General features: G+C 46.4%; 1 protein-coding gene across 4 annotated transcripts; it reads right to left on the minus strand.

Moving 5' to 3' along the window:
* Positions 1-1,707: 1,707 nt before the first annotated feature.
* On the minus strand, positions 1,708-13,033 carry LOC134207362 (histone-lysine N-methyltransferase Suv4-20). 4 transcript variants are annotated; one of them, XM_062683079.1, is made up of 3 exons: positions 12,507-13,033; positions 6,036-6,948; positions 1,708-5,971 (listed from the first exon to the last, which is right to left on the minus strand). In XM_062683079.1, the coding sequence occupies exons 2-3, from the start codon at positions 6,405-6,407 to the stop codon at positions 2,297-2,299; spliced, it is 4,047 nt and encodes a 1,348-aa protein (XP_062539063.1). In that variant the 5' UTR covers positions 6,408-6,948; positions 12,507-13,033; the 3' UTR covers positions 1,708-2,296. The 4 variants fall into 4 exon arrangements, with proteins under 4 accessions (XP_062539063.1, XP_062539065.1, XP_062539067.1 ...); XM_062683081.1 differs by lacking the exon at positions 12,507-13,033 and adding an exon at positions 9,758-9,908; XM_062683083.1 differs by lacking the exon at positions 12,507-13,033 and adding an exon at positions 9,325-9,476.

Consider the following 13,033-nt stretch of genomic DNA (forward strand, 5'->3'; position numbering starts at 1 on the left):
GTATGTATAATGTTGCGATTAATCTTGCACGAGATTATCATTAAAATGCATCATCCCTCTGTCACATTTATTCCCGTTCCGTATGTTCTCGATAATATTAACTTATGGTTGTGTGTTTTATTTATAATTTAGTGGCAGTTCTAGGTTGAATTTCTTTATTCCGAACTCGAAGATTGATTACGTGGCTTATATCAAGTTTGAGATAGGATGATGATGCGTTCGAATTTTACTGATCCGCCCTTTTTTCGTGATTCTGGAATCGAGTTACAATTTTGGACTTTATAGAAGTGTTCGATAGAAGTAAAAAAATGAACTCCAACTTTCCTACTTTCTACACACTTTGCTACGTGTTTGGCACTGCCGAATCTGATGAGTTGAGTCATTTTATAGAAAAATGAATATGAATACTTTACATTGTGGGATTTACATAAGACCCTCATTGAATGAGTTATCAAAAAATCAAGAAGAGAGTGGTATGGACGATTTCACAGAACAAGATAAATTTTAGACCAACATTTGAAAAGGGCGTTACAGCCAAAATTTATTCCTTTTGATTCTTCGTCTACATATATAGCTTTATATGTGGACAAAGAATCAGAAGGAATAAGTTTTGGCTGTTACACCCTTTTCAAATGTTGGTCTAGAATTGTAGTCACGCAGATGCATTTCAGTTAGAATAGAAAAGTTGTCCACGAGATAGGAAAATGTGAAAAGAGAAGAAGCTTGTCACTCCTATCTATTACCACATTTTTAATGACATCAAGAACAAATGACCGAACACGTTGCAGAGTGTATGGAAAATTGATTATTTGAATGTGTGTAAGCATTCGATTTGTAAACTGTCTAATCATTGCACGCTGGTTTCGAGCTTCCGACGCCTACGAAGACGACATTAAATGCATAGATGCTATCTTATGGTTGTGTAAGTTAGGAAATTAACAAAAAATAACACTATTATAGGGACAACTAATGGCGATACAAAGAAACAAAAACAATAGATAATTGAAACAGTAAAAAAAAGAGGAATACGAAACCTAAATAAAAACGCGCGACGGAGAACGGACAAAAAAATCGGTGGCTTGACGTCTACGAGTAAAACTACGTAACTATAGAAAGTCCTACTGTACACAACTAGTCGGGGATAAAAGGGAGAGGGTTCAGAACACATTCGCTTGTTTGTTGGATGCTGTTTTGTTTGTTTGTTTTACATTTTCGGCTTATAAATGTACTTTTTTTTGCGTTTAAATTATAATTCTATAAATGACAACTAATTAAGCTTAACCTCTCGCGTACGCCCAGGCGTACCAATACACATACATTTACATACATTAGTCTATAATTGGGGTGGGGGGCGGAGCTATCGATCTAATAATTTAATTTCCGCTCTTTCTAATTTTGCTTAAATTTTGAAAACTAAAATTTAATAGTTACTGCGTGTACGGACGCGCTTTTAGGACATTATGAGCGGTTTCCAAATGAAACCATAACAATTTTGTTTCGAAAATAAAGAAAAGTTTCCTTATTATTGTTCATACAATGAAACGAATGCGGATGCGGAGGCAAAGTGATCGCGTAGAAGGGATTTTTCCGGCTTTCGTCGTTCGCTGGTTTACTCGACACACCAAAACTGTTGGCTAGCTGCAGCTGCTTGTGTTAAACAGAACTCGTAGAAAACTCCGATGCCTCGCGAGACCTGTAAAAAGCGGCGAATTGTCCGATTGGAAATTTGCTATGGGGAATCATCGCCCTTCGACTTCGGAAGTGGAAGGAAGAATCGAATGGTTTGGTGACAGAACTTCATACTCAAGTTGAATATTAAAAACAACGCAGTTGTACTTCCTAGAAGCAATTTTTGTAATTTAAAGGGTTTCTGATGAAATCTCTTAAGGATTCCGAGAGGAATTCTTGAGATTTGAGGATTTAAATCCTAGAAGAACTAATTTGAGCGTGGAAATGTTTTGCAAGAAGGAACTATTTGGATTCAAATCACGTTGAATATTTAGGAAAGCTGTTTCTTTTCTACATAACGCTGAAGATTTTTATTTCTTTTGACTCTAAAACGAGAAATTGCAAAGATTTGAAGCAAACAACTACAAACCGGGATGACAATTTTACCAAAATGAACAAAAACAAACCAAACTTCCCGTTCTGTTCACAAACCATTCGACCTGTGCGCAACCCCCCGTTCCCCCGGTCTCTATCGTTCCCGTTCAACGCGGCGCCGATCGCCCACAAGCCATCGCACCAGCTGCTTCGTCGTCTCCTCCTACCGCTGCCCACCGCCCATCCCCAGCGGTCAGTTGAACGTTGCAACGCCCGGTTGCGCCGTGGTCAGCGCCGTCAGCTGCTGATACGGGCTGCATTTGGTTGGCGTGTTGCCACTGCTGGAGACAGCAGCCGTGGCCGCCAGCGGATGGTGGTGGTGTGGATGCTGATGATGGTGATGGAGGTGGTGGTTGTTGAGGCTGATCTCACCGAACCGATGATGGTTCTGGAGCGTTGATGAGGTTAGGTGAAGTGCGGGTTGCTGTTGCAACTGAGCCGTGTGTTGGATAACGTTGTGTTGCTGGGCGGGCTGTTGTTGCTGCTGTGTCAAGTCCGAGGAATGGGACAGAAGGGATAGCGGGGTGGATTGTGTCTGGAACTGGAATAGGTTCTGGTGATGGTGGTGGGGATGGGAGTGGTGCTGGAATTGATTCTGGGTGAGCTGGTTGTTTTGGAGGAAGGAGATGGGGTTGAGGGCGTTGGTGAATAGCAGCTGGGATTGCTGTTGGGGCTGTTGGTTTTGGGGCAGGGATTGCGGAGATCTGGTGAAGGTGCTCACATTGTACCCATTGAAAGCGGGAAATTGCGTTCCGAGGGAGCGTGTAGGGCTGACAATCACACCCGGCGTGTTGTTGACGATTATGCCCGAAGAGGCGCTGGCGCTGCTCGGAGTGGAACCTTGACTATTTGGCGTTAAACTGACCACCGGCGACAATGGCAGTGAGGAGCTCGACGTGGAAGGAGACGACGAAGCTGATATTTTTGCGGTCGGTGGAATGTCGATTGTACGAGTTTCGTTGCCGAAGATCAGTCGCAGCCTTTTAGTGGGCGCAGGAAATGCAATCGGCGATCGTTTGGAAGGGGTGACTTGGTTGGCCGAGGCAGCCGCCGCAGCAGCAGCAGCGGCCGCAGTAACAGCAGCCGTAACCGGTCCTAGCGCCGACGGTTGCAGAATAACCGATTGGTGCTGGGGCGGAAATGTCGGCTGCTGTTGCTGATGATGGTGGTGGTGCTGCTGCTGCGGCTGAAGATGGTGATGGTGGTGATGATGATGATTATGGCGGCGGAGTTCTCGCCTAACCCTCTTGCGGTGCCTTCGGGCTTCCTTCGATTTGTGGCGTTTCTTGCGCTTTTGCGACAGTCTACTGCTACAACTGCTGCTGTATGTCAACTCGTCGTCCAGCTCATCATCATCATCGTCATCCTCCTCATCCCTTTCCTCACCAACTTCCTCTTCGTCTTTGTCACTCACATCGGCGATTCCTTCGACACGCAAGATCTCGTACTCAGGCTTGTACGTGTTGGTGCTGCACGTTTCATCACTCAAGTTAGTACCTGATTCGATAATCTCGTCGATTACCGGACTACGTTTCATGCGAAGCGTCAACTTCAAACGTCTTTCCGGCGTTTTCAACAGCGCTTCCGGGTTCGGGATGTGGCTCAGACAGGATTCTCCGCCGCGTTGTTCCGATGGAACCTTGTTCTCCCAGCTGGAACTGCTCTCCGATTCACTGACACTTTTGGATACCTTCCGCTTGCGCGACCCGATCACCGTTTTAGAAGCCAGTGGCTCAGTCCCCACACGATCACTGTTGCCATTACTAACACTAGCGCTACTACCATTGATCCTACTACTAGTTTTACCACTATTACTATCACTACTACTGCTACTGCTGCTGCTGCCGCTGCTTAGAACGATAACATCTTCATTTCGGTTTCTACTTCTTAACAACTTATCATTAGTATCATCACAATTGGTTACTTTCGACAGAATCACATCGTCCTCATCCTCGCCACCGTTCGCGCCGCCGTCGTCGTCGAGAACGAGCCGCCGCGGGACCCGCCCCAGCGACGTCCGGGCGATTCGCTCCAGTTCGGCCGCTTGCCGCTGCAGAGCCACCAGCTCGTCCGGCGGCACAATCCGAGTCTGCAGTTTCTGCTTCCGTCGGTTGCCCCTGTTGGAGCTGTCGCTGGTGCCGCTTCCGCCGCTGGTTCCGGTCCCGCATCCGTCACCACCGCCACTGGTCGAAGTGAGATCCGTGGCAGTAGGCTCTGCCCTCTCCGCCGTTGGCGTTTTCGTTGGGGTTTGTGATTTCTCTAATTCTGTTGGCAGTGTTGCGGTTGATGGTGCCGTAGGCTTCGATGCGACGTCGGTGACGGACACGAGTTGCATCCCCAGCAGACGCTGCTTCCGCCGGGTCACGCGAGGGCTGATGTATTCATTGGTGGAACGTCTCGATGCGGCAATGGAACGTCGCTTGGCTAAGGGTGGTCTTTCCACGGGCTCCTCCGTCAATGGCGCGTGCGAGGAACCCGGATCCTGTCGTTGTTCATCCGGCGGATGTTGCTGCTGATGATGATTGTGGTGATTTCTTAGGGTGTAACCATTTACATTATTACTTTCAAGGAGATCATTGAACACAAAAACGTTTTTATCGTTGCTAGTGCTGTGGTTGTTCTTTGGCGGTAGAAGATGTTCCTTGGACGATAGGGCCGAGATGGTGCTGCAGCTGCTCTTGGATGCGAAAGAGTGGTTGCTGTTGTGGTCATCGTCGATTATGATGACGTCCTCGTGGGACGCGGTAGGGATCTTCAGCGACCGAGGCATCATCTTGCGCTCGGCTGCCGTTGGGACCGAAGTCTTAGCCGTCACGAACGACGAGTTCGACGACAGAACACTGGATATGTCCGTGTTGATGCTGCTATTGCTGCTGTACCTCCGCCGGCCGTTTTCCCGCAGCGGTCGGGTGCTCCGAGTGGCCTTCAGTGGAATGGGCGTAGAAGCTTCCTCGGTTGTGGTTGCCTCCGGTTGACTGGCTACGGCGACAGGCTGTGACCTCTTTTCTTCGACTGGGGTTTGAAATCGACGGGAAGAGCGAGTTGCCATCTTCTCTGAAACGTCCGGAGTTTGTTTGGCTTTGACTTTCTTCTCATCGGACGATTCGGCCGGAGTTGTGCTACTGCTCAGATCCGTTTCCGGCTCCGGATGAACCACTCGTACAGCTTCAAACGAAGCGGGCTTCTGCTGGGCTAACAGCATTTCGGCATCGTATTTGGTCATTCCCTTCTCGCGTAGCTCCTTCATGCTTAGGGCTGCCAACGCGGACGGAGGTTCGCTTTTTCCGATACTGCTTTTGCACAGATCCAGTGCGTTGTTTTTGCTTTTCAATCGATTCAGTCGATTGTCGGTTTCTCTCAGTCGGTATCGCACTCCGTTGGGACTCTGCTCTTCGCCGTTCTTATCTTTGGCAAACGCTCCGGTCCCCCGTCGTTCGCATGTTTCGCACTCACAATATCGGTTGTTATCCCCGAAGAAATCCTCACCATAAAAGCAGGTGATCTCTTCGCCGATCTCGATGTCGCGCAGTACTTTGACGCATGCCGTGTCCCTCCCCGTTGCAACGAACTTACAGTTCGCTCGGCAATCGTGATTGATGTAGGCGGCCGGTCCCAACCACAGCTGGGCGCAGTTCTTCCGGCAGCTGTACATCACCGAGAAGTCGTTCTTGCCCGGCTGCAACAGCGCGTCCTCTTCCTTTTCCGTCAGCTCCGCAATGCACCCCACCAGGCACTCGATCTTCTCATTCTTGAGCCACTTGCGGGTGGAGCAAATCTTGGCTCCCTTTTGGCCTTCCAGCGAGTAGCGATAGCATGCCTCGATCACGAATCCCGCATTCCGGTCGAACACCCGAAGGTAACGATAAATCTAAAAATGGGAAGAACACGGTGAATGATTGTTGAATCTTGTCAGAAAAGACAAAAGTACTTACATGCGCTTCCAATCGCTTCTGCGCGACCTTGCTCTTGTTGAGTACCGTCCGCGGGATCCAATTGCCCTTCATCAGCTGCTGGTAACAGCGGGAATAGTTTTGCGATCGGATAAAGTCCTCCAGAATGTCCTTAACGGGATCGGTGTTTACCCGCAGCGGTCGATACTTGAGGTTCATCTTGTGCGTCTGAAAGCCGAGGATCGGGTCCAGCACCAGGCCGGTGGCCAGATCGTCGTTGTCCGACAACTCCTTTGGTGTCATTCCGGTGCCAATTGCTCCCACCTGGTGCAGCTTCTGCTGCGAAGTGCGGGAATGACCCGACAGGGTCGAACTCGATGTACTGCTCCCATGGCTGGTCGAGGCCACCACCATTTTCGATACGGGAGCTACGCTAACTGGAGTGGAATTTTGACTGCTGTTGCTGCTACTGGCGCTGCTTGCGACGTTGCTCCCGCTGTTGCTGCTCCGGTTGCCCGAGTCTGTAACGCGCCGCTGCTGCAGCTGCTGTCGCCGTCTCCGCCGCCGTCGTCTACTGCTGAGAATAGCCGCTCGCGTGTCCGGGCCAGTGCGCGTAGATCGGAGCTGCTGTGCTGCCACCTTGGCACGCAACAGCACCCGACGTTTCCTAGCGCTGGCGATGGCACTGCTCCTCACGAGGGGTCCGCCTCGAACCCCAGCTCCGGCGCTTCCGCCTGCCCTACCACTTGCAGCGCCACCGCCACCAACGACGGCACTGACCCTCCGGGATGATGCTATCGCGCGGGCTGATGGGATTGCCGCCGAGACAGCCGTCCTGTACGCGGCGGCCGCGACTGCTGCGGATGGCCGGCCGGACGCTACTAATGGTGGCAGTTTGCCTGAGGCTGTCCCACCTGGCCGGGTGTTATCGTGTTAGTTTATTTGTAGACTATTTCTGGAAGGAGAACAAAAAAGACAAATAAGTGAATCAAAGTTGATGACTCAATATGAAAATGGTTATGAGACTTATTGTTAATTAGGATTCGAGTAGCAATTTTTTAACTTTAATGACAAAATATTCTAATTTTGCAATGCCATTCCAGCAGAACGGATTTGAGTCATACATTTCTATCTTTGTTTACGAACAATCGAACGAACCCGATTTGTATTATTGCTAACAATGCAATTCGGGTAGCGTAAGCAATAATGCGAATCTACTTTTCTTCCAAAGCGCATTCGAACGTGAATCAGAATACGAACATTTTAAGCACTTCGATTTTGAATCTGATTGTATCACGTAATGTCTACACGTCGTCGAAAATCTGCGTTTAATCTATTTGCATGTTTTAACCATCAATAGTTGATAGAACAGATATTTTAGAATTTCATCAATTGGCCAGTTTTCAACACTTATTCCGGTAGAATATTCCTACAACGAATGTACGACTTGGGTACGACCTCATCAGAGTTTATGGAGATGCAGATTCTTGATAGCAAGTGTGCCATAGTTTTGCGATGATTATTTTATTTTCCATGCGCTATGCATACGCAAATCGAATCATCGACTTCGCCCTCTGGTTCGTTAAATTAAAACTGTATTGATAAACAGCACGGAACAATTCGATCTTGTCCAAGTTGTCGGCCGCTAACGAACGTACACGACTAGGCCGTCCAGTGATGGTGGTATGCAAACACAACAGGGATAAAACAATTAACACTGCTCGGATTAATTGATCAACCTTCAGATATGCATCCAAAACAAATATCAAGGATACGTTCTGCGTCACCGTGCTTTGTTTTCCATCAAAACAGCTGTTTTATCTTTTATTGGAAATCTAAAGCAGTTCCTATTCGGTTCAATTAGGCAGCCAGTCACGTCCGAAATATTCAGGAAGACATTTCGAAGCACCGTTTCACAACGTTCTTCGTTTGGAAAACTTTTCAATTTGCTTTGTTTCATCATGACATCCATAAAATCGTCCATTCACTGTGCTCCATCGATTGGATCTCGCTATTGCTGATTCTTTACTTCATTCTTCGTCCGTGGTGTAACACGCAAACAATTGCTGGACCCAACGCATACGTATTTGTGCAATGTCTTCTCCATATTTTTTTCCAACAGTCATCGCCATTATCATCAGCATCATCGCCGTCGCTGACGTGAGGGTTTTTAATAGTATTTATGCAATCCGTTCACTGCTCCCTGGCTGAACTGGCCATTGTCTCGCACTGCTTGTTTACCACATTCAACGGTGGTGCGTGCGCGAGTGTGTGTACGATGCGTCAAAACGAATTTCTTCTAGAACTCGGCTGCATCTGTGTTTAAATGGCTTTCTTCGTCATCATCAGCATTCTTTTCCAATCAAATATTCCTGCACTCACATTTCACATCCCAAAGTCCTTGACGACGCGACATCACCTCAGTTTGTTCACTTGACTGCGTATCTCTCGCCAGCGCACTGATCGAAACTGCTCGTTTGTGTTCGTCTCAGGTGTGAGAAAATTTTTACTCTGCCGTGCGTCCAGTTTGATTGTTATGACCCAAGTGCTCGTTATATTCTGAAACCAAAAGAGCACTAGTTAGTGTCCACTCTCGTCACGGTAAAGAATGCAAATATGGCACCCCTGCTACCACCCGAATCAAAACGCACTCGACGGTGGTGGTCGTTCAATATCTAATGGCAAATCAGCAAAAAAAAAATATATCGGAAAACAACTCAATCACGTCCAGCAAGAAGACCTGGCGAGTTGGCCTGACTAATGAACCAGCTTTTATGGAAACCAGGCGACGACGAGAGAAACGGAATAAATGAATCCAGTCGACTTTTTACATATGTATGACGACGGCAACGGTGATGATGGGCGAGTGAGAATTTTATCATTCGCGAGCGGTTTGCGAAAAACTCGAGTTGCCTCACACATAATCACCATCGTGGTTTCGTTCATTCGTCGAATTAAAAGGGCGATGAACAGCAGAAAATCCGATACGTATGGTAATGCGAGCTGCCGGATGGGTGGCCTGCCTGTAACGGGGCGAAGAATTCACCGAGAATCACAGACGGATTTTCCTCACTGCTCACTGTCCCCGCTCGTCATGCCCTCACCGTCTAGCACCGTCACCTCCCCTCCGGTAAAGCCTGCCACCTTTTTTGAAGGTGCTTCGATTTCGATTTTTCCTTTTTTCTTCTTTTCGCGTTCGATCGTTTTCGCATTCGTCGACAACCGATTTCATTCCGTTGTGTTTTTGATCACGATTCAGTTGATTTCCTAATTTTTCACACTGCGATCTATTCACTAGTTGCAATCGATTCGTAAAATATGCAGAAGTCACCTTGTAACTTGAAAATTTTCCACCTCACATCGTCACTTTATGAAGAGGACACTTTCTTCTTCGTCCCGAATCGTCCATTTTCCAACTTGAAATTCACCCCGAGAAGTGACGCTGCTGATGATGGTGCTGGCTCCTGCTGCTACTGTTGTCTGCTGCTCATCGTACTTTTTTTTCCTCCACACTTACAACACTTATCTACACTTCTCATTCACGATATGCCTTAGCATATGAATGCGCCCACTGCTGGCTCACGTTCGGCCCTTCCTTCCATTGATGCCGTCGCGCACAACTCCCAACCCAATCAGTGGATTCCTCATCGCTGACGATTGCTGTCTGAATCCGTAAACATATACGCAAATTGCACATATTTTCGCTTCGGTTTCAATTCAAGATCAAGCGGTGAGATGAATCTTCATTCTTGTGTTCCACACACCTTGCTGCCGCCCGTCTGCGCTGCGTCTGCTCCGGTTTCTCTGGACTTCTCCTTGCAAGTTCTACGGGAAGATTCGAGGAACGCAAAGAACGATTACCAGCGGAAAGCTGATAGAACACTGTGGCTGGCTGGCTGGATGACTGACTTGGCTCTTGTCTGGTCGAATCGGGGTACACACGATAAAGGGTGAAAATGGGAGAGCCAGAGAACATTGGCATGAATTGGAAGAAATGAACTAGGAGTAAGTTCCCGCTTACAAATACCACAGCAAAGTAGGCATGCGGTACGAATACTAGACGATTGCGAAAAGATACACTGCATGAAAATGATGGCTTCATTGTTCAAATTTGACTAACTCTTATACTTTCAAAAATTTAGAAAATAACATCAGAGATCTAATGTAAAATCAAAAGTTGAAACGAAGCAACGAATGCCGAGAATCCAGTGGTGCATCGTAGCAGAACAGAAAACCGACGTCTCACTTACAATAAAAAATGTCTTAGTCTTTATATAACCATAAGCCATACATTGCTTACTCGCGTTTCTTGTGTTCCATGCAAAATCGTCGACGAAATTGGTCCTAAACGATTTTATAGAGCCCCGAACTTCCGATGTCGATAGAAGGTAGGTTACTCATGATACCATAACAGATGATTTATGTAAGCTGTTACGCACTGCAGATTCAGTTGGGTCCTGCACGCATTAAATTATATTGCTGTGGCGTTTGGTTCCAGGTATGAAACAATAAAACAATGCGCGTTTCAACGCAACTACTGGCCTGTCTTACCTCGCATGTTTTCAAAATCAACTTAGACGTACATGTTCATGATAGAATTAGAGGCGCGAGTATAGATTTTCTAGTTCCGTTAGAATACGGCAGGCATGAAGAACGTTTTATAGAAGTTGATTTGAAAGCGAGCGGAGGGCAATATTTGTGATGGTATAAATCTCGCGACCTTCCTTCTGCCAATAGCTCCCGTATGAAGAGGGAGGGAATAGTATCCGTGTAGAAGCTGATATCCCTCCACTGGCAAAAGGAAGGTGGTTTGATTTGCTCATATGCCATCGCTTGCGGAAGGGTTTTCTATCGACGAGTACTGTCTCTAAATTTCTAATAGGACATCAGCATCTAGTCGAATAGGATTTTTGTTGTGCAGTTCTGTTTTCTCCATGCGTCCGTTTCGTCGCAACTTACTGAGCTGCCTTGGAGAGAACAAAGCAGAGAAAGGCACTGCTACTATACCGTCGACCAACAGCTGAATTCTCGCTTAACTTTTCAAAAGGACCTAAGTAACATTTTTTTCATGAATTAATGTGAATAGCGCAACAGAAAAATATGAAAGCTTTTAATTGCAGTACTCAAATTAATTGAATGAAAAAAAAAGTTACTTAGGTCCTTTTGAAAAGTTAAGCGAGAATTATTGATGGATGCCCCCACCAGGGTTAGTACACACTAACTTTTTTCGGCTGCTTTTTCTAAATTAAATTTCTTCGTACTAAAATGTTTTATTTGATAACTGCTATAGCACTTACAATAAATCGCCGAATTTGGTAAATTTTTACCGAAATTTCAACAGCAGAACTGTTTGGTAAAAAATTTTACTGATTTTTGGTGATTTTGATAGTTCAACAATGGAAAAAATTACAAAAAATTGTAAAATAATTACCGAACAGATCTGTTGTTGAGATTTCGGTAAAATTTACCGAATACTGTGAAATGAGTTAGGTGTGATCGTTGGTCAGTAACAGATATGTTGTTCTTCGGTTTGCACTGAATAAAACTTGTAGTGGTGGTTTTTATTGATAAAATCGGCATTTTTCTTAACGTGGGCATCTTACCCCCAGTTCCCCTACCGGATGTTTGCTCCAGCTACGGACATATGCACCGTTATCATCTTTTCATTGGGGTAAAGAAACGGTAGCATCTCCTCGTTGTTACGCAAAGCATATTCCATCGCATCCAGTTTTAAAACCATAATACTGATTTCTCATCGGCTATTTTATATGCAGTTTTTCGCTTAACATTTGTAAAAGGGCCTACATCCAAAACGTAAACATTAAGCAAATGTCCTTCAAAGAAAATGTATCAGGTTAAACAGGTTTATGACATTTCAAGCAGCAAAAACTTCTAAATGCTAACAAGAAAAATAAAGTTTATTTTCATTATTTCTCCGGAATAGGCCTTCTTGATAAAATTAAAATAAAAATAGTTTTGCAAATTAGACAACAAAATTACGATCAAAACGAATACGTTTTAATTCAGTGTACGACTCTCTTCCCATCCGCTCAAAACTTCACCAACACAACACAATCGTTGTGTCATCGTCGTCTCCTTCTTCCCATTTTCTTCACACGTTGATTCTGGTACTCCCCGCTTTCCACCTTTCTCCACACAAAAACCCCTTCAACGAGTTCATTCCTCTCCCACTCTTCGGGGTCTTTCTCTCGCTCTTGGTTTTCCCGCATCGCGCTGGTTTCGCTGCAGACTTCGCCACTCACCACCCCCTCGCACACACCAACACAGCAACCGACCCCTCCTTGTTCCACCCCTCGCTTCCACACCTCTTCTAAACCCATACACAAAACCCGAATCGTCGTCGTCGTCTACAATCGAGTGAAAAAACATGGCCGCCACGAAGACGACCGTCGCCTTCACCCAACACGAAAAACCAATCCGGGAATCACTACCCGTAATCCGGGCTTCTCGATTAATGCAAAATGGACACCAAAAATCAAAAATTCAAATTACCACTATTTCGCTCCGAACTGATCCCACTATGCACTAAATTTTCCACGGACAAAGATTTTCGCTTTAAACTTTTTTTTCCCCTTTGGAGAAAGACTGCCTTTCTGTGCGCGGTTCTCTCGCTTGATTCAGCCAGCTAGCAGCAGCGCTGCTCGCCTACTTCTGCTGCGGCTTTGGTGGTGGAGTCCATCTTGGCGTAGCCGACTTCGATGCTGTTGTTGTTGGTGCTGCTGCTGCTGTTGCTGCCACAACCGAGGGATCGTTGTTCTCCAAGCGTCAGCTCCATTGGCTTGCCTGCTTTAAATCACAACCCGCACCGGGGGCGACAGAATCCCCAAAATATAATTCGCGCACTTCGTAGATCCGATTAAATGGAACGCGTTCGCGATTATTACTTTGCTATTACGCTGTCGAAAACTTGAAACTTTTTACCGTCGCCGTCAAACTTCGCTCAGTATGAAACTCGATCGCTCGCTGGCTGCTGCTCTGCTCCTCCCGGAAATATTACGCGCACTTCGACTGCTCTGCTG

This window comes from Armigeres subalbatus, chromosome 1 (genome assembly GCF_024139115.2).
Source record: "Armigeres subalbatus isolate Guangzhou_Male chromosome 1, GZ_Asu_2, whole genome shotgun sequence".
Lineage (NCBI taxonomy): Eukaryota > Metazoa > Arthropoda > Insecta > Diptera > Culicidae > Armigeres > Armigeres subalbatus.

Coding starts and splice junctions, on each gene's coding strand:
- LOC134207362 (XM_062683079.1), bottom strand. CDS start 6,407: ATGGTGGTGGCCTCGACCAGCCATGGGAGCAGTACATCGAGTTCGACC. Junction 5,972..6,035: donor AGAAGCGATTGGAAGCGCAT/GTAAGTACTTTT, acceptor TCCCATTTTTAG/ATTTATCGTTACCTTCGGGT.